Source organism: Copadichromis virginalis, linkage group LG1 (assembly GCF_057382275.1).
Source record: "Copadichromis virginalis isolate Kocher_CV1m ecotype Utaka linkage group LG1, C_Virginalis_male_GT1.1, whole genome shotgun sequence".
In the NCBI taxonomy this organism is placed as follows: domain Eukaryota; kingdom Metazoa; phylum Chordata; class Actinopteri; order Cichliformes; family Cichlidae; genus Copadichromis; species Copadichromis virginalis.
In genome coordinates this window covers 5,062,808-5,090,379 of record NC_140618.1, presented here as the reverse complement: position 1 = coordinate 5,090,379, position 27,572 = coordinate 5,062,808, and the positions used below count along the sequence as shown (strand labels likewise).

Genomic DNA, 27,572 nt, shown 5'->3' with positions numbered 1-27,572 from the left:
TGTTATAGCCCATATTTTAATAATATGTATGCATTAAGTCCATAGTAACGACATAAATTGCAAAAAAGTGCAATAAACTACAAAAGAATTGAAAATCGTTTTTGTTTGATGCATGATGCAAATTTGCAAAGAAAACAGCATGTGCATGAAAATAAACTATTTTAAGCAGTGCAATTTGAGTTCTAAGCATCCCAGCAACTATTCAGAAAAGCATAAAGTCAAACATCACTTATAAAAACACCAGTATGGACTTTTAAGGCCTACAAGTAAAAAACTACATTTCTGCGAAAATGACGTCACTTCCGGTTTCGGGCAGGTAATGGCGGACATGCGATCGTTGGCGCTGATGTGTTTCAATGTGGGAAGTGTTACGAACAGCTGATCGGATCAGCAAAGCGTGTTTCTTGAATATTATGTTTTTGTTGCTGCAAGCGCTTTTTATGCAATATTCGCAAAGCTATATGTGGAAGGAAACCGTGACCTAGGACAAGCTGATGGCATAAGATGTAAGTACAACTCCTCCGGTTTCATATGCAAAAAAAATATTGTGCTAGCTTACGTGGTTCCGGTTCTAGAGGGATTTAAAAATAGTTACGCAAAACGGAGCGTGCCCGCTCCGACCGGCTTTAAGGGGTTAATAAGCTGCCATCTCTTCCATGGACTTTTCAATGTCCACAGTTTCAGATCAACACAGCCCTGCACTCCAGCACTATCAGCAGCAGGAGCAGCAACAGTGTACCCTATCAGTAGTGCATGGTACAGAAATATTCATTCATTCATAAATATTAGAATAAATAGTTAAATATAGAGATATACTGTAGTTATAAATATACATATAAATGTAAAAGAACAAATATGTTTCCAAATATATGTCATGGTGTAAAAAAGTGACAGGGTGCGTAAAGATGTGATCATGATGTTCATGAAGTGGTTCGAACTTTGCCGCGAGATATGACAGCGATATAAACCCCTCAGACTTCATTCAAAATGTGGGTTTTTGATGGAGAGTTGCGGTTAGTGAGAGTTTGGAGGTTTATGAGAGTGAGGAGAGAAAGTCAGGAGAGAATGGAGCCAGCTAAGAAGAGGAGGATGTCCTCCCCTGTGTGGGAACATTTTGATCTTATATCTCCCAAAAAGGTATGTAAATTTCTACAGAAGATGTATTTTCATAATACTGATGGTGCAATACAATTCATGTTAAGCTGTCTTTACTTTTGTACGAGGTGAAGTGTTTGCTATGTGCCAGGGAGCTGGGATATAACAACAACACCTCATCCATGCTTAGGCACTACAGAGCTTTGCATGAGAATAAGGGGAACACCGATTGTTGAGCAAGACCAGGTGAGCCATCAAATGCCATGATAATATAGCATGCAGTAATGTTACTAAATGATATAACAATATTATACAACTGTAATAAGTTACGTGTATGACATTTATATTTGTGCTTTGTCTTTATTGTCTTTCCTCAGGAGAACAATCTCAAATAGATGAAGACCTGGTTAGCATGGTGATTGAGGACTCCCAGCCATTTAGCATTGTGGAGGACAAAGGATTTAAAAGATTTGTTAAATCATTAAATCCTAGCTATGTTCTCCCCACTAAAAAGGCCATAAAAGCAGTGAAAATTTAGTTTTTACAGAATAAAATGTGAACAGGCAGTGTGTAGCTGTCCATACCTCAACGTTACAAAAGCACAACCACTGTCCACACCCCAACCACACCTCACCTCACAGTAAATGATCATTTCCATTTTAAGCATTTCCAAATAATCATTTTCCATACTGCCAGTATAAATATACAAAGTAGACTGCCATCGCTACAATATACATGTTTTACACACTCCTTTTGTTGTTGACATTTACAGGCTGTGTGCAAAAGGTCACACTTCAAATTCTTGCCAACTAATATTTTTACGTCCAGTAGGTGTCCTGCTAGAGCAAATGAAGCTTCAAGAAGCTTGGCGCTGGGGTGAACCAATTGGATGAAAAGCTTCAGTGCTTCATGAAGCTTCATCTGCCCATCACTACGTAACACTACCTACTAATTGGAAGGTTGGTGGTTCGATCCCTGGCTCCTCCAGTCTGCATGCCAAGTATCCTTGGGCAAGATATTAACCCCAAGTTGCTCTCCAATGCATCCATCAGAGTATGAATGTGTGTGTCAATGTGGTCTCTATGTTTAGAGAAAGTGCTTTTGAGAATGGGTGTGACTGGGTGAATTTGGCAAGTTGTATAGAGGAATTTGAGTACTCTGGGAGAGTAGGAAAGCACTATATCAGAATCAATCAGTCCTCACATAAAAGCAGTAAAACCAGCCTGCCTGACAACACACCTGAACAAGATTCAAATCAATTAACAAAAAGTGGAGGCAGAGGTGCACTGTAAAAAAACAAACTGTAGATTTTACGGTAAAACGCTGGCAGCTGTGGTTGCCAGAAATCTACTGTAAAATTACGGGTGGAACATTTTCTTCTTTAACGGTAAGAAGGTATTGTTATTGTTTATTTTATGGTTAAAAATAGTGCTAGGGTCAATATTTTACCGTAGAAGAAAATGTTTTAACTTGAAGAACAAATGTTTTTCCCTAGAATTAACATGAAAATAACATATAAAATAAAGTTTGTGCCAGAAAACACAACATTCTTTCCCTGTAAAATTAACTATCTAAATATAGAAAATATACAATTTTACTCTGTAACCGTTTTTAGACTAGAGTGCTTTTAAGTCTTCTACTCTTTAAGTTTAATACACAAACCATGATTTTATTCAAATTACTAAATGTAACACAAAAATGTCCATCATCAAACATTTATATTTTTACTCAACAAATCACAAATAGTTACTGGTTATCTCCATGACAGCAACAGTGAGGAATCACAGAATTCTTACAAGTTCTGTTCAAACTGTGCAAAACCAGTGCTGTAAGTTGAGCACACATTATACTTCACATTACCTTTTGCAGACAATTCAGACGCCATTAAGTGTGTTGGTGCTGTTCTCACTACATAAATGTCAGTACACGTAAAATCTTGACTTTTCAAATTATCCAAATACAAATATAGAGAATTAAAAATTTTTTCTATAATTGAAAGAAAGTCTGAATTGAAGAAATTACAGGAACAAGTTTACACCCACATATTTTGCACACAGAACTGAGTAGTAAAGCTGAAAATGTACATCTTAAAACTGCATCAGGTAACAAACGAAAACTTTACACTTGTTTTGAGAACGTCAACTGCAAATTTTTGGATAACTACAAAATGCCAGCAATGTACATGCAGCATACTTTTACACTATTGTAATACAAATATCTTTAAAACTGGGGAAATTAAAATCCAAGAAACAAAATCGCGGGTTTACCACATTTTCACCAGATACATTTTTCAGATATAAAACAGTGAATCAAAAGTAGAACATGTACTTTTACAAATTGTGTCTAGTAAAACTTCACATTGTTAAAAACTTCCCACTCACAATCAGAAATGTAACAATCGTTTCAAAAACATAACATCTGTAGAGTATGTAACATGGTATACCTTTATCACTTCGTCTCAAACAAGAGGGGTAGGACTAGATCCACTCATGGTCAGCAATGTCTGAGATGAGAGTGAGGACTCTGGGATTGACTGAGAACACTTTTTTCTTCTTGGATTCAACCTTGGTGCCTCTCTCAGGATTTATGGAAAAGAAACACCTTCATGAAAAAAGGGCAAGAGAGATTGAGGAAATTAACAACCTGAGGTGGGATATCAAATGGCCAAGTTTGATAAGCACAAAAATAAATCCATAATAAAAGAAATTTTACCGTTGAAGGAACTCCAGTGTTGATCGTAGTTCCACAGGGTAGTGTATGTTAAAGCAGTAGTAACTGCCAAACATTAGGCAGATAGCAGAGGTGAAGGTTGTGATGCGGTCGTTGACAATCTTCTTGTCAATGCTCAACATGAATGTCTCAGCAGCGAAGCAGGAGGAACCTGAGAATTAAAACAACAACAACAAATCAAAAACTTAAATAACAAGAGCTTTAATGTCAGTCATATATACAAATACAGAGATACTTGTTACATGGATCATAGGATGAGTTATGTTACTAGTTGAACTTACAGTATATGGTTGTGTTATCCAGTGTATTAGTGTGGAAGCAACAGAACATGAAACTAAACAAGTCAAGACTACAAGAACGTGGCAGTTACAACAGAAAAAAAAAGTTGAATTTTGCACTTTCGGCTTACCGCAAACAATGATGACGGGTGTTGGTGGCACTTTCTCCATCTGAACATCTTCTGCAAGGCTTGTCATCTCAACGCAGTGAAACAGAAGCTCTCCCTTCTCGTCAAAATGAGCCAGTAAAAGAAGCATCATCTCAATGACTTCTTGCAAGCAACCACTGGACTGCCCTCTTTCAGTCTGAAGTTTGAGAACAGCATTCAGGACTTGCTTGTGCTTTTGTGCATCAACATATTTGAGGAACTTTAACAGACGTGCACCCTTTTTGTCTACATTGGCAAGGAAGGTCTCCATCAGATTCACACCAGTCAGTTCTTGGAAATGTGCGGTCATACCAACTTCATTGAAGAGAAAGGGCCATTCCTGGCATAGTTTCTGGATGCTTGCCCCTTTGTTGATGTCTTTACGCTGCGTGTAATAGGTGCACTTGACTAGTTCTTTCACAACATCTGTACTGTAGTTATTCTTTTTAAACAGCTTCTTCATTTCTTCTTTTTTTTCAAGCTGACTCCACAGTCTCAGAGAGTGGCAAATGCTTTGGCTCCCAGCTAATACAGCCATATGTGTCTTGAACCCTTGCTTTTTGTTCAGCTGGTATTTCATCTGTGTCGTTGTCGTCATCTGATATTGCTTTGCGTTTTTTTACCTTTGGTGTGTCAGGTCGCTTGACATTTTCAACTCTTGCCTGAAGTTGCTGCAGTGACCTGCCCGTGAGCTCCGCCGGCAGCCAGCTGTGCCTGAGTGACCGAGCCCCAGGCCGAGAGGCCGGGGGCACCCCACCTCCGAAATGCCCCGAGCGAGCCCCAATAAGCGGCCGCCAAGGAGTGAGCCGGTGTGTACCCGGACGCCCACCCCCAGACACAAAGAACCACCAACGCACCGACACCTGAGGGAGTCCGCCACCGGCAGGGGAAGTGGTGGTGGGTGGAGATAGGCCCTCCAAGGTTTGGAGGCCTGAGATGTCCCCAGAGAGGTGGCGTCTGATACCCAACCTGACATATAGACACAGACATACAGGTACACACAGACACAAACATCCATTCCCACCCTCATGCTCTCATATGCACTTACACCACACTCAACCGACGTGGAGACAGACATAAAGAGACGCTGTATTAGGGCTGGGCGATATATCGAGTTTTTAAAAAATATCGATATATTTTCATACGAGATATAAGATGTGACAATATCGTTTATATCGATATAGTCTATGTTACGTTATAATTATACTTGTGGAGCCGCAGGTTTGCCTCTCTTTCGTCCACTTTTGTCTCTACGCAACGTTACTCGGCCTCGCCTCTCCTGCACTGAACACAACTCCCCCATAGCTTCACCTGCAGGCAATGACAAGATGAAAGCGGAAAATCTCCGTTAGCGAGTTACCGTGCGTGGGGCTGGATGGCGTCAACGTGTTAGCGAGCTAACCGCGCTAACGACATGCAGCCCAGAGGGGCTGCACGGGCTAAAATCCTTTCCTTTTCTCAAAAATCGACAGTGCGCCTTATGTATGAATTCTGGTTGTGCTTACTGACCGCAAACCGATTTTATGTGGTACACAGCGCTCAGCAATCTGTCAAAAAATGTTTTAATATGACTTTGCTAAGCTACGGAGCTGCACCGCTTGATGGATTGTCGGAGAATTACGGCTACAGAGGAGGAGCCTCGCGGAGTGATACGTACTGTGTGTGTATAAGGACCACAAATGGCACCTGTTCAGAGACGTGGTGCAGCTGTGAAATCTGTCTCTTTGTTATTATGCTCAGCGTCTATTAGTTTACATTTTGACTGCACAATTGTGAGCTTTTTGTTATGCACAAAAACAACATTGTTTTCTTTTATTTATGGACCATGATTATTTAATATATGCTGATAATTTATTTTTGAGTAATATCTACGCTGTATGTAAATAAAAGTGCCCGTGTGACATCTGGGACACAGTGTGACTAAGAACTCTCTTTTTGTTCTTAACTTATGGCTTAAAAAAAAAAAAATCGAGATATATATCTTATATCGCCATCCAGCTAAAAAATATCGAGATATGAATTTTGGGTCATATCGCCCAGCCCTACGCTGTATACACGATCACACTCCCCACGCGTACTCTACCAACCGGGTCTAGGTACCCTTGCCCCTGGAGGGGGGAACTGCACCCGGACCCAGGTGGTGTTACACTTTTCCCTGCAGTGGGGAGAGGCAGACCGCCCCGACTCCGCAGCAGCAGGGAGGCCCCACACCCCAGACCGCAGTCGGACGGCCAACTCCTCCTAGCCCCCCCGCTCCAGCAGGCCGCAGAGAACGGGGGTGAGAGAAGACTCCAAACCTCCCTCCACCCGCTCATTGTAGTGTTGATGCATGTGTGTTCTAAGGTGCAATTAAAACCCAGAAGGGCATGGAGCTACCTGCCAGAGAGCAGCAGGTAAGCGCATAGTCCCTCCTGCTAGCCCTCAATGTCTACGTAAAGAATTAAATACAGACCTGAACTTTATCCCCTGAACTTCTGACACGTCTTCTCTTTCCAGTTGTTCAGTGGCAGATCTATACGTTTCTGGGGTCCGCTGAGGTCCACACACTGCTGGATCAGCACCCTGAAATTCAGTTCGAGTTAACAGACAATATCTGCATAAGTACACTGATGAACTGAAATTTTCTGTAAAACCCCCAATACAATGAGAGCCCAGGTTGTCTCCAGCAATGCAGTAGAGCGCTCCTTTCACAACAGTTTTGTCTGCCATTGTTATCCCATTCTCCTCTAGGCAAGGCAAGGCAAGGCAAGTTTATTTGTATAGCACAATTCAACAACAAGGTGATTCAAAGTGCTTTACAGAGACATTAGAAACAAAAACAAATAAAAAGCATGATTTAAAATTGATTAAAACAAGCAAATAAACTAACTAACTAATTAACAAACAAACAAACAAAACAGTATATAAAATCAAAACAGATAAAATCAGAACAGTAGATAAAATCAGTAGTTAAATGTAAGTTTTGAAATTTAAGCTTAAAAGTGTGGATTTGGTGCTTTATTCAAATGCAGCTGAGAACAGGTGAGTCTTCAACCTGGATTTAAATAAACTGAGTGTTTCAGCTGATCTGAGGCTTTCTGGGAGTTTGTTCCAGATATAAGGAGCATAAAAGCTGAATGCAGCTTCTCCGTGTCTGGTTCTGACTCTGGGAACTGATAAAAGACCGGATCCAGATGACCTGAGGGATCTGGAAGGTTCATACTGGGTCAGGAGGTTATTGATGTATTTTGGTCCTAAACCATTCAGAGCTTTATAGACCAGCATCAGAACTTTAAAGTCTATCCTCTGACGGACAGGCAGCCAGTGTAAAGACCTCAGAGCTGGACTGATGTGGTCCACTTTTTTGGTCTTAGTGAGGACTCGAGCAGCAGAGTTCTGAATGAGCTGTAGTTGTCTGACTGATTTTTTCGGTAGACCTGTAAAGATGCTGTTACAGTAATCAAGCCTACTAAAGATGAATGCATGGACTAGTTTTTCCAGGTCCTGTTGAGACATCAGATCTTTTATCCTTGAAATATTCTTGAGGTGATAGTAAGCTGACTTTGTTATTGTCTTAATGTGTTTTTCTAAGTTTAGGTCTGCATCCATCACTACACCCAAATTTCTCGCCTGGTTTGTGGTTTTTAGATGTATAGATTGAAGTTCTCTGGTGACCTGTAATCGTTTTTCTTTGGCGCCAAAGACTATTACCTCAGTTTTGTTTTTGTTTAGCTGGAGAAAATTGTGACACAACCAGTCATTGATTTCCTCAATGCATTTACCAAGAGCCTGCACAGGGCCTTGGTCTCCTGGTGACATTGTGATATATATTTGTGTGTCATCTGCATAGCTGTGATAGTTTATTTTGTTGTTGTTTATAATCTGTGCCAGTGGGAGCATGTAAATGTTAAACAGAAGGGGTCCCAAGATGGAACCTTGGGGAACTCCACATGTGATACTTGTCTGCTCAGATGTGAAGTTACCTATTGATACAAAGTATTTCCTGTTTTCTAAGTATGTTTTGAACCAGTTTAGTACAGTTCCTGAAAGACCTGTCCAGTTCTCCAGTCGTTTGAGTAATATGTTGTGGTCAACTGTATCAAATGCTGCACTGAGATCCAGTAAAACTAAGACTGACATTTTTCCACTGTCTGTATTCAGACATATGTCATTAAACACTTTGGTCAGAGCGGTTTCAGTGCTGTGGTTCTGTCTAAAACATGACTGGAAGGCATCGTAGCAATTATTCTGTTTTAAGAAGTAATTGAGCTGTTGAGAAACTGCTTTTTCAATGATCTTACTTAAAAATGGGAGATTTGAGATCGGCCTGTAGTTGTTCATTTGTGTCTTGTCAAGATTGTCCTTTTTCAGTATAGGTTTTATTACAGCAGTTTTTAGTGATTCTGGAAACACACCTGATAATAAAGAAAAGTTGACGATCTGTAACAGGTCTGACTCTAAAGTCTTTGAGACCTTTTTGAAAAAACTTGTTGGCAGGACATCTAAACAGCAGGAGGAGGAGTTCAGTTGACCTAAGATGTCCTCCAGGTCTTTGCTGTTAATAGGTTTAAACTGTTTCATGGTATTTAAGCAGTTTTTTGGTGGACACAGTATATATCCTGGATCTGCTGTTGATGTACCAATTGCTTGTCTAATTTTTTGGATTTTTTCTGTGAAGAATTTGGCAAAGTCATTGCAGGCCATGGTCGAATGAAGTTCAGCTGCCACTGACACAGGAGGGTTTGTTAGCCTGTCAACTGTAGAAAATAAGACCCGAGCATTATGGCTGTTTTTAGTGATTATGTCAGAGAAGTAGGACCTCCTTGCACTCCTCAGTTGTAAATTATAATTGTGAAGTTTCTCTTTATAAATGTCATAATGAACCTGGAGGTTTGTTTTTCTCCATCTGCGCTCAGCTTTCCTGCACTCTCTTTTTTCATTTTTCACCAGTGTGGAGTTTCTCCATGGAGACTTTTTCCTTCCAGAGATAACCTTCACCTTAATGGGAGCAATAGTGTCCATTACATTTAACATGTTAGCATTGAAGCTATTGACGAGCTCATTGACTGACCCTCTGGACAGGTCAGGTGTTAATGGGAAGACCTGGTTAAAAATTGCACTACTGTGTTCAGTTATACACCGTTTTGTGATCACTGTTGTTGATATATTTGTGTGGGCTGAGATTTTACTTTCAAAGAAAACACAGTAATGATCAGACAGGCCCACATCAGACACAGTAACCTTTGAAATGCTCAGGCCTTTGGAGATCAGTAGGTCAAGAGTGTGTCCTCTATTATGTGTGGCCTCTGTTACATGCTGAGTCAGCCCAAAGTTGCCCAGAGTGTTACTTAGGTCTTTAGTCCCTTTGTCCTGAGGGTTGTCCACATGGATGTTAAAATCCCCAGCAATAATTACACAGTCAAAATCAACACAGATCACAGACAACAGTTCACTGAGGTCATTAAAAAAGTCTGTGCAGTATTTGGGAGGCCTGTAAACATTAAGAAACACAACTTTGGATGGGGCCTTCAGCTGTAAAGCCACATATTCAAAAGACTGAAAACTTCCAGGAGATAGCTGCTTACATTGAAATGATTCATTAAATAAGACAGCAACCCCTCCTCCTCTCCTGCTCGCCCTGACCTCACTGATAAAACTGTAGTTAGGAGGGGTCGTCTCGATGAGAACAGCTCCACTGTTACTTTGGTCCAACCAAGTTTCAGTTAAAAACATAAAATCAAGGCTGTGCTCAGTGATTAAATCATTAATTAAAAATGTTTTCCCAGCTAAAGATCTAACGTTTAATAAAGCCAACTTAAGTGTTTTAGAGGTATTACTTGTCCCCTCGTGTTTGGGAGCAGTCTGTGGCACACAAGGTATGTTTACTATATTTAAAGATCTTTTAGAGCGCAGCTCTCTGTGTTTTGACCAGGCCACATGTCTTCTTCTGTCACCTAAAAGTACAGAAATTTTAAAACCTTCTAGTAAACAGGGTCCCAGCTTCTCCTGGGAAAAGTCATCACTGCCATAATCCTCACAGCCCGGACCCTTCACACATCACACATCAGACTGCGGAGACAGAGCATGAAGGTGGTAAGGAGGAACTAAGGGGGGCGAGGCTGGGCAATGTGACTTCGATTGCTCTGTTGAGGGTGGGGCTCGATGGCGAACCTTTGGCCGCTCTGGTGGGGGGTTTATGGGGGACAAAAAGGGATTGGGACGGGGGGTAGATCTGAGCCCAGCATTGACCCGCTCCATCATCTCCTCAGTGAATTTCAGGTGTGGGGAGGAGGGAGAAAGGGAGGGGGAGGAGGGTGATGGCCTGTCAGGGGTTTTGGGGACTGGTCCCTTGTCCTGGTCGTTGGTGTTGTTGAGAGAGTTGGAGGCAAATAGGGACCCCTCTTCTTGCCTTAGATGTCTCTCCTTTCTGAGGCTCTTCCTCAGATGCCATGGATGTCTCTCCTTTCTGAGGCTCTTCCCGGGTGGGGGCAAATGGAGCTCCTCCTCAAGGTTTCTGCTGGGCTTTGTCTGTTCTTGGAGTACTGTTTGTTCCTCTTTATGAGATAACTCCTCGTTTATCTCAGCCTTGGCACCAAGCACAGATGGATGACGTATGGAATAAAACAAGTTGGAGGTGAACAGTTTCACCCCTGACTTGTTAAAATTAAATCCATTTGCTTTAAACAGATGCCTGCGTTCCCAAAAAATATTAAAGTTGTCGATAAAATGCACTGAGTGGTCGGCACATGCTGATATAAGCCATTTATTCAGTGTAAACAACCTGCTGAATCTCTCGTCTCCTCCTCTGACCGGCGGTACAGGTCCACTGATGAATACAGCTGCATTCAGAGAGTTTACAGTATTTAATAATCCAGTAAAGTCCCGCTTCAGAACCTCCGACTGTTGTTTGGACACATCGTTTGACCCTGTATGCAGAACAATGTTTGTCACAGTTGGATATTCATCTGCAATTTGAAGAATTCTCTCCTTCAGGTTGTTGACCATATCCTTAGAAAAGCAGAGGACTTTAGTGTTCTTACCGCACATCCTTTGTACATCCTTTACGGCAGAGTCACCCACAATCAGAGTTTCAGTACCTTCAAATCAGTCAGGAGTTCTGAAAAAACATTTTCATGGCCAAATTCTTTGAAATCCTTCTCCCTACACAGTAAGACGGTGGATGTTGAGTAGAGAGAAGTACACAGCCAAAACCTTGTGCTTCTTTTTGGCAGAACCAAGTGGGTTCACTACTTCAAATGCATCCTGGTATAGAACCAGCTTGAGGCAATGTGGATTTTCCTGAAAAAATTTGTTTGACACAAACACGTTACCATCACAACAGTCGCTGAGAACATCTGGGCCCTATTTCAGGAAGCCGGTTTAGTGCAAAGTCTGACTAAGTATACCCTGAGTTAACGAAAACTCTGGGTTTTCGGTTTCACAAACCGAGTTTAGATTAATCCTGAGTGAGTCACTATGACGACACACTCCGTGAAGCTAACCTGCTCCCTAGCAGGTTTACTTCAACTAACCCTGACGTTCTCCACCTCTTTGTCAGAAACCTGACTGTAGGAAGTGTCAGACATGGCGTGCCCCTTCCTTGAAGAGCCAGTAGATGTTGAAGCCCAAATTCTCCGCAGAGCTCTCCGCCGGGAGAGAGTGATTAGAGCGCGTTTGGACATTTTATCATTTCCTGATGATTTTCTGTGTGAACGTTACCGTTTTTCAGCACAATCTATAATTTATTTGAATAACATCCTCAGGCCTAATATTGCTCATGTGACACATCGTGGACATTCTCTCAGTTCTGTACATATTATTTGTATTGCACTTCGGTTTTTTGCAAACGGGAGCTTTCTGTATAATATTGATGACGCTGAGCACGTTTCCAAGGCTACCGTCTGTCGGGCAGTCAGGAATGTTACAGTTGCACTGAAACGTCTCCTGTACTCGTCTGTGGTGTTCCCCGGTCATAGACCCACAAGATTTATCAAAGAGGGATTCCACAAAATTGCAGGTATCAGGATGAACAAAACTCAATTCATGATGTGGTGATACTTGAACTACTACTTAAATTTTACATTTATTTTCACGGTTCCCAGGCGTGATTGGCTGTATAGATGGCACTCACATTCCAATCATTGCTCCTTCAGTAAATGAAGGAGACTATGTGAACAGGAAGTCTTTCCACAGCATTAATGTACAGGTACATAGTTCCCTGTAGCATTTCAAACTAACAAATTATTTCATTACAGTAATGGATGCTAATTTGTGTTCTCTGCACTGTGAAGATCATATGTGATGCTGCCAACATTATCACAAATGTGGAAGCCAAGTGGCCAGGCTCTGTGAGTGGTGGTGGTGGAGGACCCCCACCTGTTTTTCGGGCCTCCGCTTTTTTTCTAGTGGCCATAACGGGTCACATTTGAGCATACAGAGTAAGCAAATATTTACTTGTAATGTGCTCAGATAATTTCAATAAGTGCTTACAGAAAGAAAATTAATGTAGCCTCTAACTGCAATTGATTTACATAGGACAAACAGACCAAGCACTATGGCTCATAATACAATTACACCTTACCTGTTTGGACTATATTTTTATATTTCATTTTTACTTGCTGCCAGGAACGTTTGGGGCCTGTTGGGTTGCACCTGCGCTCACATCACGTCACAAAATAAAATGTATAAAATAAAAAAATGAAATATAATAAATAACGTGTTAAATGGGTGGAAATCCCTAGGTCAATGTTTAGATTAACACTCACGCATTGACTCTGTCGGCTATGTTTTGCCATGCATGCTCCCTTTCTTTTGCAACTGAGGCTGTGTTACTTTTTTCCCGCAAAATTTGCATGTTATCGGCATATGCTGCCATCAGAATTTCGGCCTCAAGCGCTGTAACATACATTGACCGCGCCTTCTTTCCCTCCGTCTCCATGGTGACTCGCTTAATCTGTGCTCCACTAATCAGGGCTTTATGTATCCTCGTGCGCGCGCTTAACTTAGGGTTAAAGCAACTCCGCGTTGATTGAACTACTTGTTATCAGCTATTCTGAAACCGGATATTCCGAGTTGGACAGTTCGGGGTTACTCAACCCTGAGTATCGTTTTTCACTCTGAGTTTTCTAAACCGGCTTCCTGAAATAGGGCCCTGGTCTTGAAACATTATTAGGATCCACTGATATGAGACCTTGCCAAAAACTTGATTCCAGCATACCCTTCAAAGTATTCAGCAGAGGAACATAATAGGCAAATCTCTCCATCCTGTTCTCGTCCCTGCCCAAAAACACTTTTCTGGGTTCAACATACTTGAACACATCTTTAAAGCACTGAACTCTTGAATAAGCAGTTCTCATGGGCCCTGTGTGACAAGCTGAGAACAAGTCAGATTGTTTTACTGTGTCACAGATTTTTATAATGTCTTCATCTGAAACTGACATACCTTTTAGAAGTGACCTTAGTCTATTCAGTGTATACATCTGTCCCAATTCATGTATATTTTGTATTTCTTCAACAATGGTTTGAATGGTAGATGCTGGCAGAAGATGTTGTCCCTGTAGTTTAATGTAAAACATACATACATTTCTGAGATACAGGTCACTGAAATTAGACCCATCCATTCCAGGGTCTTCTATATCTGATACACTGGCACCTTCCTGTATGGTGGCACTTGTAGATGGACTCTCTGACTGAGTATCTTTGTTTAAACCACAAATCACATTTTCCAAACGTTTGTGTTTTCTAGACATATGGGAGGTAAATGTAGATTTTACAGAGAACACACTTTGGCATCCTCTCACTGGACAAGTTACATGCCGTCCCTCTTCTATGTGTTCCTTTAAGTGAGCAATCAAAGCTTTAGTTCCCTCACATTGGCGTTCACAAAGTGAGACAGTGCAATTCAAACCCATTAAGGTAGCATTCTGAGAAACAGTTGCAGTACCAGTGTGGTGGCGGTAGAAGTGAGACTTTAAAGCAGCATATCCAGAAAACACCTGCTTACAACTTACTTCAACACATTTAAAAATACACCGGGGTTCATTACAATGCAGTCTGCAATGCAAAACATAAGCTTTCACGGACTGAACCGATTCTCCACATATGCTGCAAAAATACATAGTCAATATGACACAGCTGCGAGGCTAGCTAACTTAAAGCTTCAGCCGGATGTTAAACAAGGCGGGAAAATCCAGGCCGCATTTAGACAAAGCATTCAAATATAGCTATACTAATTAGACGGTTTCCATTAATACACCCGTCTCCAAAACACGTCTCAAAACGCGCACTGCTGGTTTTGCAAGGCTCTTTTCAGCCTGATGTAGCTAACACTAATGCTAGAAATTAGCTAAAGCTAACGTAAATTTATCATTTGCGCCTTCACTGCCTGCAACACAATGCTGTCGATAAATAAACCAAGTTGTAGTGATGGCCCGCTTGAAGCTGACGCTCCGGAGTGAAGGATATAAAAAAACAACAACAGCAATAGAATAATATTAAACACAAAGTGAACCCGTCTTCCTTCATTAAATAGGTTCTTTTAGATGTTAAGGAGGAATTGACTTAACCAGGCTGGCGGAGAATGAAGACAACCGGACACCTGCAGCAGATGGGGAATCAGTGAACTTTTATTGAGACAGAGACAATCTCTCAACACAGCTCACATCAGGAGATTCCTAATATTTGCTGTGAGGATGGGTATATATTCTCTAAAACTTACAGGAGGGGGTTGTGAGGAAAGTGCTGCATTAGCAGAAAAACAACTCCATAAAAGGAAATCGGCCTTGGGTGTTCTAGCCTCTTCGCTTGCAGATATCTTCCACCTGCAGGATGAGGCGATCGCTTCTTATCGCTCTCAAGGCCAAAGTCGTGAGCACACATTTTTATTACACAGTTGCACAGTAACTTTAAAGCTGAACAATATTTAAAGCTGAATAATGTTTGATCAGATTATATTTTCTTCAAATCCCCCTTTTGACCCATCTTAAATGGGTCAACACACAAAAATAAGTAACATTCAAAGGAACACAGAGACGTGTCGAAGCCTGGCTCGAAAAACTCCTCGGGTCTTATCATTTGTCTTTATCTGTCATTGCAGATGAGGAGAAAAGAGTCCAGGCACCACCCTGCCCAGGGGTCGGCTGCAAGCAGTCTCGGTTCCCGACGAAAGCAGTAACAGCTGTCCTGCACAAAAGGATACACGAGTCAGTGCAACCAGGGTAGTGACACAAAATTAACAGTTCCTGTAACCCAGCAACCAAAAAGCATAAGTAATGATAAAAATGTGGAGAGTACAGAGTATACTATAATAATGAGAGATATAAACGTGAAAATGTGAAAGAATAAATCAACCGTAAAATAAACTCAGAACGGTAACTGCTAAGGACATTCAAAAGTGAATATGGTAAAACGTGAGGAAGGGGTGTGGAAAAAAACAATCTATATCCAGTGGTGGGAGTACACATTCGCTCAGGCTTAAGTCCGGAGACCCTGAGAACATCGCTTAACCCTCACAACCCGACCAGACACAGTTCAACCAGATATATCCTTCAAGAGGAAGTGGGTGAGGGAAACAATTAATAACAAACCTAATACAAAACACCACAGAGAAACAACCATTCTAGAAGAATTTAAACAAGAGAAAGACGATAATGGTCGTCACCCTCACGATCAGAGTTTTCATCATCCGTTGGCGAGGAGGTGGGAAGTTGACTAGCCAATAAAGGCATCTGCCGGGCGAGATCCTTATCCTCAGGAGTGAAAGCTGTAACAATCAGTCTCTGGAAGAGGGATCGAATGCATGGAATACAACAGCAACCGCAGGTGACTAGGACAGCAACAAAAACTGAGATGGAAACTAGGATGGAAGCTACAAGGGCCTTATATTTGCCAAACATGTTAAGCCAAGAGTCCCACATGGCAGTATCAACGCCCGAGTGTTCCTTCATTTTAACAGTAAGAGCTGTGAGACCAGTAATAGCTTTAGTGAGGGAACCATCAGGAGCTGTGTTATTGGGGATATAGGTACAGCACTCCTGACCAAAAAGGCTGCAGACTCCGCCTCTCTCTGCGAGGAGAAAATCCGTTGCGACCCTGTTTTGGAAAGCCATTAGGGAAGTGGCAGATAACTGTGCATGCACAGCTTCAAAACCATCTCGAGTGTAATTAGCCAACAGTTGCACATTAAAGTGAATGTAGTTAATTCTGTCTACATTCGCATTTATTTCAACCATCCAAAGTATCGAGGCCCATCCTGCTTTAACCTGGTCTCGCAGTTTATATTCATCGGGGACCCCACGGGGTATACCTACAGCATCAATATAGGTTGGATTATGAGCTGAACCTGGGATTAGAGAACGTTTAGAGCGGCGTTCAGAGGAGGATGGGAGGCCAACTTCGTGTACTTCTATAGAGAGATCTACTGGAGTGACTAAAACAGGTAAAATAAGAGTTATGAGAGCGCAAAGACCTGACGCATCCCGAGGGAAACCATCATATAACTTGTTTTTGCCACACCACCACCACAAATCAGCCCTAGCCGTAGGTCGGAAGTTTGGTTTCATAACCGTCATCTCAGTGCACCAAGAAGAGTTCAAGCTACCTAGTTTTACTGCATTGCCAGTCAGGTTAATACAAGTGAAATTGTTCACAGCTACATCTGAAGAAAAGAAAGGTGGTTTATTAGAGACCGAGCGTTGAGTTTTAGGAAAGTGGTTTTCCAGATATGAGCAATGACCTCGTTTTGTATTGTTCATAAGATGCAGGAGGCATGCACTATTGACTGGCGCCGGTACAACTCTTAAAGTGGGGCGGGCTCCCATACATACTATGCAGTCGGAAGCCGTCTTGTCAGCAGCTTGTTCAGCTAGTAGTAACCAGTTGTTTGTTGCTCCAGAAATACCGGTTAGAATTTGGAAGAGGTCATCTTTAGACATTTTATTTGTGTCTACAATGCGTATTCGGCCGTTTCTCCCCCCGTTTGTATATGTCACCGGAGGGCCATTAAAGGTGGGGTTATCATCTTTAACTACAGAGCTTGGAGCTGCACCAACGCTAGGGCATATTTCCATTTGCCAATACAGGGCGGTGCGATCAGTCCAAGGGGCAAGTATAAATTGTTGACAGGAGGTCAAGGCCAGATCCTTTAGGGTAAAAATTAAGCCTGAAAGATCCGGTTTTTTTGCTATTCTGAGCATATTTTGGTTTCTCCAGTGCAAAGCCTGACCCCTAGAGTGCTTGGACCAATCGAGGTCCGTTTCTGACACTAAACTGGACCACTTCCACTGATGCCAACCTCCCAGGGTTATATACCACACTGAGGAGGAGAGATGTACTGCAAGGTTAAAAAGATCCCCCCCTTGGTCTTTGGTGACGGGAGTGACTGGGAAGCTAGCGAAATCTATTTCAACTACCCAACTTTTATTGTTGGGGACACAGAGAGTAATCATTCTAGTCGTGCTTGGGGTACAGGAGGTAACCGTGTCTCGTTTCTTTCTAACTGGATCGGGCGTGGGCAAAACTGGAGAGGAAGTGGTGGGCAAGACCCTAGGGGCTACATTTGTCAGATTGGGACTGTCAGAAAGGGGCGAAGCTTTTGAACTTGAAGGTGTCAGAAGTGTCGGGGGCCCTTCACAGATCAGGATTATGCCAATGGGAATGAGACCCAGGGCCAGGAAGCAAACAAAGACGCAACATCTTTGCCTGCCTGTCATTTCAGGGGGAAAGGGCCAAGACATGTTTACTTAGCTTGTATGTCTTCTAATACAGGATGATGGGGCACAGAAAGGTGGTCCAGTTCCCCCCACCTCGCCAAGGGCGTGTTCTAGGAGTTAAAGAGCAACAAAAAGTATCAGTGACACAACTTTAAATGAGCTTTCAGCGGTTAAAACTATTGCAATGTAAAATGTAAATCTTAAAAACTCAAGCCAATATAAAAGCAAAGTCATAAAAGATGTTAAAAATAGAAAAATAAAAATGTTTAGTTCAGTATGAAGAACACCCCCTTTTGTAACCAGCCGGCTTGTAGGTTGAGTTTTGGCTCCCTCAAGTGGTTGGTGATGCTGTTGCAGCTCCTTCTGACAGGTCCTTCTGCACCTCTCTCAAGGTTCTTCCTGGTTCGGTGGCAGCAGCGCACTGTGTGTAATGAAACCAGGTGTCACCTTTACCTTCGAGCCTGACAGCGTGGGAGGTCCGCTCTGTTATGCGGTAAGGGCCTGTCCAGCGAGGCTCAGCCCACTTTCTCTTTGTGACTTTCAGGAGGACGTAGTCCATTCCAGGTGTAGCCGCCTCTTTCAGCTCTTGCTGGTTTCTTTCAGCGACCTGTGAGGAATACTGGGCAACAAAACTGCGGAGCATGTTATAATATGTCCTCGGATCGAGGTCTGAATCAGCTTCATCCGACATTAACAGGCGAGAGGAGGGGCCAGGAAAAGGCCTGCCATGCTCCAACTCAAATGGAGTGTAACCAGAGGTTTGATTTACTGAGCATCTTATGGACATTAATGCAAGAGGCAATGCCTTAACCCAATCTAATTTAGTCTGTGCACAGATTTTAGCCAATTTAGTTTTTAGAGTTTGATTCATCCTTTCCACTTTCCCCTGGGACTGGGGGTGGTAAACTGAGCCAAACTTATGTTTCAAACCTAATGCGGCTTCAACCCTCTGCAGATCGTGGTTCCTGAAATGTGAACCATTGTCCGACCTTATGACCTCGGGAAACCCATGCTGTGGTATATAATGATTAATCAGACACTTCACCACAGTTCTACTGTTTTCACTTGCTGTCGGCCAGGCTTCTGGCCAACCTGAAAATGCATCCACAGCCACCAGCAGGTACCTGTAACTACCTACTCTGTCCACCATGTCTGTGTAATCAATGATTATTTCTTTCCCTGGGCAAAGTGGGATGGGGAAGTACCCTGCTATTGGCTTGAAGGCGGGCTTGATTCCAAATTGGTTGCACTCCTTACAGGTTTTAACCATGTATTTTGTCATGTCTTTTAGATAAGGGTGCCACCATGCAGCTAAGTTCCTCATCATTTGTGCAGGTCCCACATGCCCCACTCCATGTGCCTCTTCCATTGCTGTCTGTCTGACCCCTGGCGGTAGAATGGGCCTTCCATCTGGGCCCCGCCACACATCTGTGTTTGTGGCCCCTCTTGTTACCCATAATGATTTTTCCTGGGGGCTGGCTTTGTCCTGTAACTCTCTGATTGTGGCTAGGCCTAGTTGTATGGGTGGTCTTTCTGGAGGGGGTGTGGCTTCTGGGTCCATTACCATAATCAGGGAGGGTAAGTAACCAGCTGTCTGCTTCGCTACTAAGTCGGCCTGTTTGTTACCTAATGCCACTAAATCCAATCCGGCACTGTGTCCTTTGCATTTTACCACTGCCACCTTAACAGGTAACAACAGTGCTTCCGCTAATTCCCTCATTTCCATCTCATGTTTAATAGGCTTTCCGCTGGCTGTCAAAAAACCAGCTCTTAGCCACTGCTTGAGCTCCACATGCACTGCTCCCACAGCATAAGCTGAATCACTGTATATATTCACTTTCTGTCCCTTTCCCATCCTTAAGGCTTCAATCACCGCTCTCAGTTCAGCTCTCTGTGCAGACTGTTGTCCTGTCAACTGCTCTGCCTTCACTGTTTTCCATCTCATGTCTGTCTGTTCCACTATTGCCCATGCAGCCTTCAACATTCCACTTTCAGTTCTGAAACAACATCCATCTGTGAACCAATCTTTTTCTGCATCCATTAGAGGTTCTGCCTGCAAATCTGGCCTGATTTTCTCCTGTACCTGCACAACCTCTTCACACATATGTGGTTCCCCCGATCCCATGTGATCAGCCATGTTTATGCCTTCATGTGAGTAGGTGATGTGTGGTGCTTCCAAAATGGTACTGAGGCGTCTCTGCCTGAGTGAAGTGAGTGTGAAGGCCTGTGAGGAGACGTAGGCCACCACACTGTGTGATGTCAAAATTTTTAGTGGGTGGTTCATCACTATGTGTGCTGTTTTCTGAATGATTTTTGCAAGTCCAGAAACGTGTTGTGTGCACGGTGGGTGGCGTTTTTCAGTGTTGTCAAGCATTACGCTTACATATGTCAACACTTTTCTCTCTCCCCCTTTTTTCTGGAACAGGATACCATTGATATGGGTTCCAGTTCCAGAAACATCAAGATGAAAAGGCAAAGCATAATCTGGCACAGCAAGGTCAGAGGCGACAGAAAGCTGTTGTTTTAACTTTATAAACGCCTGTTCTGTTTCTGTAGTCCATGAGAGGGGAGCAGAGAGGTTTCTCATGCCTTGTTCATTTACCAAAGCGCGCAAAGGGGAAGTAAGGCCAACATAGTCTGGGACATAGGTCCTGCTGTAACCAGTCAGGCCCAAAAATGACAACATGTCTTTTACAGTTAGAGGTTTTGGATGGTGCAAAATGGAGTTCCTGTGTTCTGGGGACAAGGAAATACCGGACTGTGAGACCATGCGGCCTAGAAAAGAAACCTGTTTTCTTGCAATCTGTAGTTTGTTTTTGCTCACTTTAAAACCTGTGTTGGCCAGGTGGTGAAGTACCACTCTGGTGGCCTCCAAACAGATGTCAGCCGTGGGAGCAGACAGCAAAAGGTCATCCACATATTGTATTAACATACAGTCAGATGGTAGTGGGCAGGTTTGTAAAAGTTCTTTCAAACACTGATTAAACAGTCCTGGGGAGAGGGCAAATCCCTGTGGTAAGCGAGTGTAACGCCATTGTCGGCCTCTAAATGTAAATGAGAAAATGTCACGCAGTGACTCACGAAGTGGGAGGCAGAAAAAGGCATTAGCCAAGTCAATGCAGGTGAACCAGGCATGAGATGGTGGGAGGTTGGTCAAGGCAACATAAGGATTAGGCACAGGCAAAGTAGGAGTGCCAAGTAAGGCATTAATCCTTCTCAAATCATGTGCCATTCTGAACTTCCCCGTGCCTTTTTTCTCAACGGGTAGGATGGGCGTGTTCCACTTAGAGCAGGAGGGCTCCAGGACACCGGCAGTGACCAAACCAGAAATTGTTTCTGCAATCCCAGCCTCAGCCTCCGGTCTGTGTGGGTACTGAGGCTGCCACAAAGGGGTAGCAGATGACAGTTGAAAAGAGACTGGCTCCACATCAACTAAACCTACATCTGTGGGTCCATGGGACCACAAACAATCTGGAAGAGAGTCGAGTAAAGGCGCAGCATCACAGTGGTCTGTGTGTTCTCTGCCATGTGACCCGCTGACCACTCTATGTTGCAGTGTTGAGGAATTAAAGCAATCATTTAAAATTTGGTATGTGTTGGTAGATGGAGAAAACAAAACCTGTGGGAGTTTTGTAGGTGTCCAGTCAGTGGCCGCAAGGGAACGTTTAACCATTCCACCCAGCTCCTTAGCCTGGTGTCCAGGATGTAAGGCCAGTGACACATGGGGAGCTGCCTCATCAGACATCATGTACCACTGTAATTGATCTGTTGTAAAAGTAACCGCTGCTGCCACACCCTCCGGTGCCGCAAAAATGCACGACATGTTCAGAGACCAAGCCCGCCCCTCACACTGCTCTTGGAACATGTGCTGGTACCAGGTGGTGTCATGCCTGTCATAAAACAGTGTAACATGAGGTGGGTCAGGGGGAGGGACATAAGGATGTAGGAGTGAGAGCCACGGCCGCCATTGCTGAAAAGCAGTACAAACTCCTGGTTCAGCAGGTGTTTCAACTTCCAATAATGCCCAGTAGATGTCAGCAGAGTCCGCCAAACAGGAGGAGGGTTGCAGCAGAAACTGACCACCTCCCTCTGGCCCATTACAGCAGGGAAGTACAACCCCAGTAGGGAGAGTCACAGTTAGGCCTTGTGAAGAGCAGAGTATTGTGGCTCCTAATTTAATCAACAAGTCTCTTCCCAGTAAATTCACAGGCGCCTGTTTTGAACAAACCTAGCTGTGTAACAAGGTCTGATCTCCAACCTTTGTGGGTAGGGGCACGGTGTAAGGCAGAGTTTTAGGTTCCCCAGATATGCCCACCACTGTAGTCACTCTGTCAGTAAGTCTTTCACGAGCAACATCCTTAATGGTGGAGTACGTAGCTCCAGTGTCCACTAAAAAGCTGCTTCTTCTTTTATCTACAGTTATGGACAGCATAGGGTCCGCCGTTGTCCCTTCACCGTCCTGGGCAGTCTGTGGGGTGTCCTATAGCTGGGGACCACCCTCGTAGTACTCCCACCCCATCACAGGCATCTGTGGGGCCGGGGGCACTTCAACTAAAGCACCACGAGGTCCACCTCTGTGGCCAGGATGCTGATAGGGCCCACCACGGGCTCCCCTGCCTCTTCCAGCAGCCGGGTTCAAAGGGCACGCTTTAGCCCAGTGTCCAGGTTGTCCACACCGGAAACAAACATACATCTGGCCTCCCCTACCACCTCCCATCTGACCCCTTCCCCTGAAACCACCTCTGTTTCCTCCAAATGGGGAACCTCTCTGCCCATAAGGGGCCGGGGAGTGATAAGCACCATACTGGGGGGGCTGTGGATCAGCTGGCCATGGGTTCGGATACAAATCAGGGGCAACTGGACCAGGAGGGGGAGCCGCAGCGGCCACAAGCTGCTTTTTAGGCTTGTCACCTTTTCCACCCAGGTCGTTTTTAGCTTTCTGCAGCTGAACCTTCAACAGTTGCAACTGTAAATCTTCGACGCTCTCCGCTTTATCATCAGACTTAATCTGCACTTTGTTAAGATTAAAAATCAAATGTTTCTTCCAGATTGCAAAGTCACAGTCCTGCAAATCAGGATTATCCTCCATTTTCTGGCTTACTGACTCCGGAATGCCCCTCAGCACCGCCCTTCTAAACCACATGCTCTGTGAACAAGTCCTACTGGGGTGATGACCTGTATGGTTCACCCAGTCTTCAACAGCCTGATTTAGATAATGGGTGGGATTTTGCTTTCCCTCCCATTTAAATTTCTGTAAGGTGCCTTGATTTTTGGGTGGGAATTGTTTGCGCAGGGCCGGTCCAATAAACCTCAAGGCCTGCATTAGTGGCACCTCGTTCTCATGCATGGTAGTACCCGCATTTTGTTCCAGGTCCGCTGCCTGAGATCGGGATGTGCACCTAGTTATAATAGCTCTAAAATCTCCCAGTGCGAGGTCCTGTCCAGCTGTGTATTTATCCAAACCAGCCAACCAGGCATTCCCTCCCTCCATTATGTCAGGGAGTTTGTCCACTAGGGCCTGGACATCTCCGAATGAATAAGGTTGATACACTGGTGTACGTTGCGCTTTAGTCTGGACCAGGGGAAACATGCCTGGAGGCTGAGGCACAGGGCCCTTAGATCTAGTCTGATATCCTAAACTGGGAGGGGTAGAGGGGGGTGTATTGTTAAGGTCACTGAGTTCATCATCAGTATCCTCAGTTTTTCCCCCGCCTGGTGGGGTAGCAGTGTCAGCAAAAACGTGGGCTAAACTCATCTGTGTTTCCGGATCCTGACGGCCCACCAAAGACATGGTAACTGTGACATTTGGTGAAGTGCCAGGCTCAGTTTTTGCAGTAGCGGTCAGATCTCCTTTAACAGCGACAGGAGTGCTGGCAAAGGGGTTGGACCGGGAAAGAGGGGCTGACGCAACACGATTATTCACCTGGACCACTGACCTATGTTCATTTAAGCAGCTGCGTAATGCTGCTTCTAGATCAGTTAATTGTTGTTCAGTGGGTTCCTGTCTGTTCATTCGAACCGCAAATGGTGCGCTCGCAAATGGGTCAGTTAGGCCCTCAGATCCGGTTCCAGAACAATGGGACATGGAAGAGGGGGCTCTACTACTAGCTGAGGATGTCGCCGACAGAGAGGAGCTTCCTGGGCAAAAATGCTTGGTATCTATGGGAGTTGGAGCTACGGGCGGTTCTTCTCCAATAGTCATTATTCCACCAGAGATATTAAGTACCGGATATATGCCTGCTGAGGGAGGAGTTGAGGCAGAATAGGGAGGTGGCTGAGACCTATTTTTCTTCATGTGTGGTTTTGCAGTTTCCCATAAACACACCCAGTGATTAAATTTAGCTTTGCGGCCTGCGTGCTTATCTGCTTCCTTTCTGTGTCTCACTCCGCTCATCACACCTGCACCTGCTGCTGCTGAGTTGGCTTCTTCCTCTTTCTCTTTTGCCTGCATAGCCTTATTCTGCCAAATTATTCCCCAATTACCACTACTCCCCTCATCCTTTCCCTTTTCTTTCATTAACCTTTCAGCTGTTTTCCTCAATGACTCTTTCTGCTTTTTTGCTTCTTTAGGCTGGTGTGTGGAGTTGATGACTGTCTCAACACATGTTAATTGTTCTCCCAATGTGCTAAGAATAACACCGGGACCCCAACCATCATCATTAGTTTCTCGATCTAATTCTCCATCCATTTTACTGTCAATGGAGGAGTGTTCTTTTATTGATTTTAAAGGAGAATTTGGGCCAGCTGGGTTTCTGCCTCTGTTAGGCACTAACAGCTGGGGCGCTGCTTTAAAGGTGAGTCAGCACTGAAATATCCCTTCAGGTGTTACCAAGCTTCTACCAAACCGGAGTCTGGCGGGTAACCTTGCCTAGAGCTTCCTGATAGGGGTGCTAGTTGGTTGTCACCTTGTTCACACGTCTCATTCACACTTCATACATTACCTGCAGTCACTCATTACCCTCCTTATGTATGTAATAAATGTGTAAAAAAAAAATTTCTATGTGTGGTGTATTATTTTAACCAAAAGAGGAACCTAGTTCCTTTAATTGTGTAATCTGTGAACAACGGAGAACCAAACTGTCCTGCCCAGTGTTCCACAGCAAGCATTCAGCGTGTATTTATGTGTGTCCAATATCAAACAGAACATCAAAACATTTAAAACACTGAAATCATCGGGGTTTTAAGAAGAGATCCGTTTTCTCCTATTGATCAAAGGGACCCCTCCTTTGGACTCCAACCAGTACTTCTCCTTTTTAAGTTTTAGAGGATCTTTTCTAATAAAGTCCTCTGGGCCTTCCTAACCCTTCTGTAGTTTAGAGAATATTACTAAAAAATATTCTCAAGGCCTTTAACCTTTTAATTTGTTTAGAAAGGCGTTACTAATAAACCCTTTCAAGGTCCCAGACCTGCACTGAGGTATTTATCCGACACCGGAGAGCAACCCGTCGGCTGCAACCGTGGTCAGACCTCAGTTCACTCCTATCTTTATTCACTTATTCACTTATTTCTTATTCACTTATCTCTTATTCACTTGTCTGATTCTCAACAAGCCTTAAGTAAGCCAGACAATTTTGGTTATGAATTACTAGGAGTTTGGACACTAAGTATTTTTATAATGTTCAATATAGCAGAAATAAAAGGTCTGCTTACCTTGTTTTTGTGTGCACACAGCTTTTGTCCAAACTCCGTTCACTCAGACCACTGCCGATGTCCTCCCATCCGTTCCAGTTTGGCCTGGAGCGGATCCTGTTCCGTGACGCCAATTGAAGGATATAAAAAAACAACAACAGCAATAGAATAATATTAAACACAAAGTGAACCCGTCTTCCTTCATTAAATAGGTTCTTTTAGATGTTAAGGAGGAATTGACTTAACCAGGCTGGCGGAGAATGAAGACAACCGGACACCTGCAGCAGATGGGGAATCAGTGAACTTTTATTGAGACAGAGACAATCTCTCAACACAGCTCACATCAGGAGATTCCTAATATTTGCTGTGAGGATGGGTATATATTCTCTAAAACTTACAGGAGGGGGTTGTGAGGAAAGTGCTGCATTAGCAGAAAAACAACTCCATAAAAGGAAATCGGCCTTGGGTGTTCTAGCCTCTTCGCTTGCAGATATCTTCCACCTGCAGGATGAGGCGATCGCTTCTTATCGCTCTCAAGGCCAAAGTCGTGAGCACACATTTTTATTACACAGTTGCACAGTAACTTTAAAGCTGAACAATATTTAAAGCTGAATAATGTTTGATCAGATTATATTTTCTTCAGGAGCGTGTGTCGAAAAAAACAACACACTGGTTCAGAAGCACTGTGTCGAGGCTTGCTTCGTTTGGCAAAAGTCACGTGACCAGTGACGTCCGAAGCTTCATTACGCACGTAACTGCTTCGGTACCTGATTCAAACGGATATAAGGAAGTGAATCATCCACGGGATTCGTGGAGTGTGTTGATGGTGACAGAGAGCGAAGAGGTGATCATTCCACTGACAGATATGGAGCCAGCGAGGAAGAGAGGACATTCTGGCGTGTGGGAATATTTTGAGTTGATTTTGCTCAATTCATTTTATCTGCCGAAGTGAAAAACTTGAAATGTCCAAAATCATGTTTTCATAATGTAAATATCATTACAGCATATGACTTTAGGAACACTTCCATGTGAATTAAAGCTAATGAAGACTACAACAATGTATTTGACACTATACGTACATTACATTGCTACAGTTTAGAAAATCATTTTGTTTATTGTTTTTAGGTGATAGTCTGCAGGACCCAGGAATACCTGCATATCTACCAGCTTGCAGTGTAGTTCCTGCACTCCACAGCCTCTTCTGTTCCATGCAAGTGGATTTTCTCCAGGGCAGGAGAAACTATTTCTAAGAAAAGAAACAGACTCAGCCAGCGCACAGTAACACTAATCCTCTTTTTAAATGTAAATAACAAAAGGGCTACCTGACATAGAGCATGTTTTTACTTTGCAAGTTCTTGATTAGGGGTGGGTTTTGATTATCGCCTTTCTGATTACAATCCATGCTAAATTGAATAAAGTGATATTGATTCATTAAAATCCCGTGTCGATTTGTAAATTAATGTTATTATGCCTGAAACGCCAGCATCTCAGGTTAAACCTCACAACATGTCGTCAAACACCATGCAGCTAAAACAGTAACTGGGAGCAGGTTTACGGATTCTGCATACAAACGTGAACACAGAGCGCGGACCCGACGCGTCAGAGTCAGATTTTGGTGCGTCGTCGGGTCCGCGCTGTGTTTGCCTCTTTTTTTTCCCGCTGGCTTCTGCAGCTGCAGGTTTCATAACTCTCTGTTTACATCTCTAATTAAGTCTCACATGTGTCAGCTTTCTTTTAATAGATACGAAATTATGGATATATACTGTTAAATGATCAGAATTGTAATATTTCTGACTGAGGCAAAACTTTCCAGATTCCAATCAAATTGAATCGGATCCTGTATCGAATCAAAAATGATTCTACAAATCAGTGACGATGCAGCCGTACTCAGCTCCCTAAGCATTTTCCCTTTCCAGTTCACAATCAATCCCACCCCTAGGTCAAAAATATGTATAGGACAATTGGCCTCATCTAATATTTTGTATGAACCTGTCCAGCTGTCC

At 43.4% G+C, this 27,572-nt stretch overlaps 3 protein-coding genes across 3 annotated transcripts; all 3 read right to left on the bottom strand.

Annotated features, from left to right (window-relative positions):
* Positions 1-2,860: 2,860 nt before the first annotated feature.
* LOC146718188 (uncharacterized) lies at positions 2,861-5,325 on the bottom strand. Its single transcript, XM_085433086.1, has 3 exons — positions 4,235-5,325; positions 3,808-3,976; positions 2,861-3,696 (listed from the first exon to the last, which is right to left on the bottom strand). The coding sequence occupies exons 1-3, from the start codon at positions 4,848-4,850 to the stop codon at positions 3,573-3,575; spliced, it is 909 nt and encodes a 302-aa protein (XP_085289212.1). The 5' UTR covers positions 4,851-5,325; the 3' UTR covers positions 2,861-3,572.
* Positions 5,326-14,833: 9,508 nt separating this feature from the next.
* Positions 14,834-26,205, bottom strand: LOC146718186 (uncharacterized). The gene is made up of 3 exons (XM_085432979.1): positions 25,816-26,205; positions 25,591-25,686; positions 14,834-18,050 (listed from the first exon to the last, which is right to left on the bottom strand). The coding sequence occupies exon 3, from the start codon at positions 17,962-17,964 to the stop codon at positions 15,859-15,861; it is 2,106 nt and encodes a 701-aa protein (XP_085289105.1). The 5' UTR covers positions 17,965-18,050; positions 25,591-25,686; positions 25,816-26,205; the 3' UTR covers positions 14,834-15,858.
* Positions 22,218-25,583, bottom strand: LOC146718187 (uncharacterized). The gene has a single exon (XM_085432876.1). The coding sequence runs from the start codon at positions 24,626-24,628 to the stop codon at positions 22,421-22,423; it is 2,208 nt and encodes a 735-aa protein (XP_085289002.1). The 5' UTR covers positions 24,629-25,583; the 3' UTR covers positions 22,218-22,420.
* Positions 26,206-27,572: the final 1,367 nt, after the last annotated feature.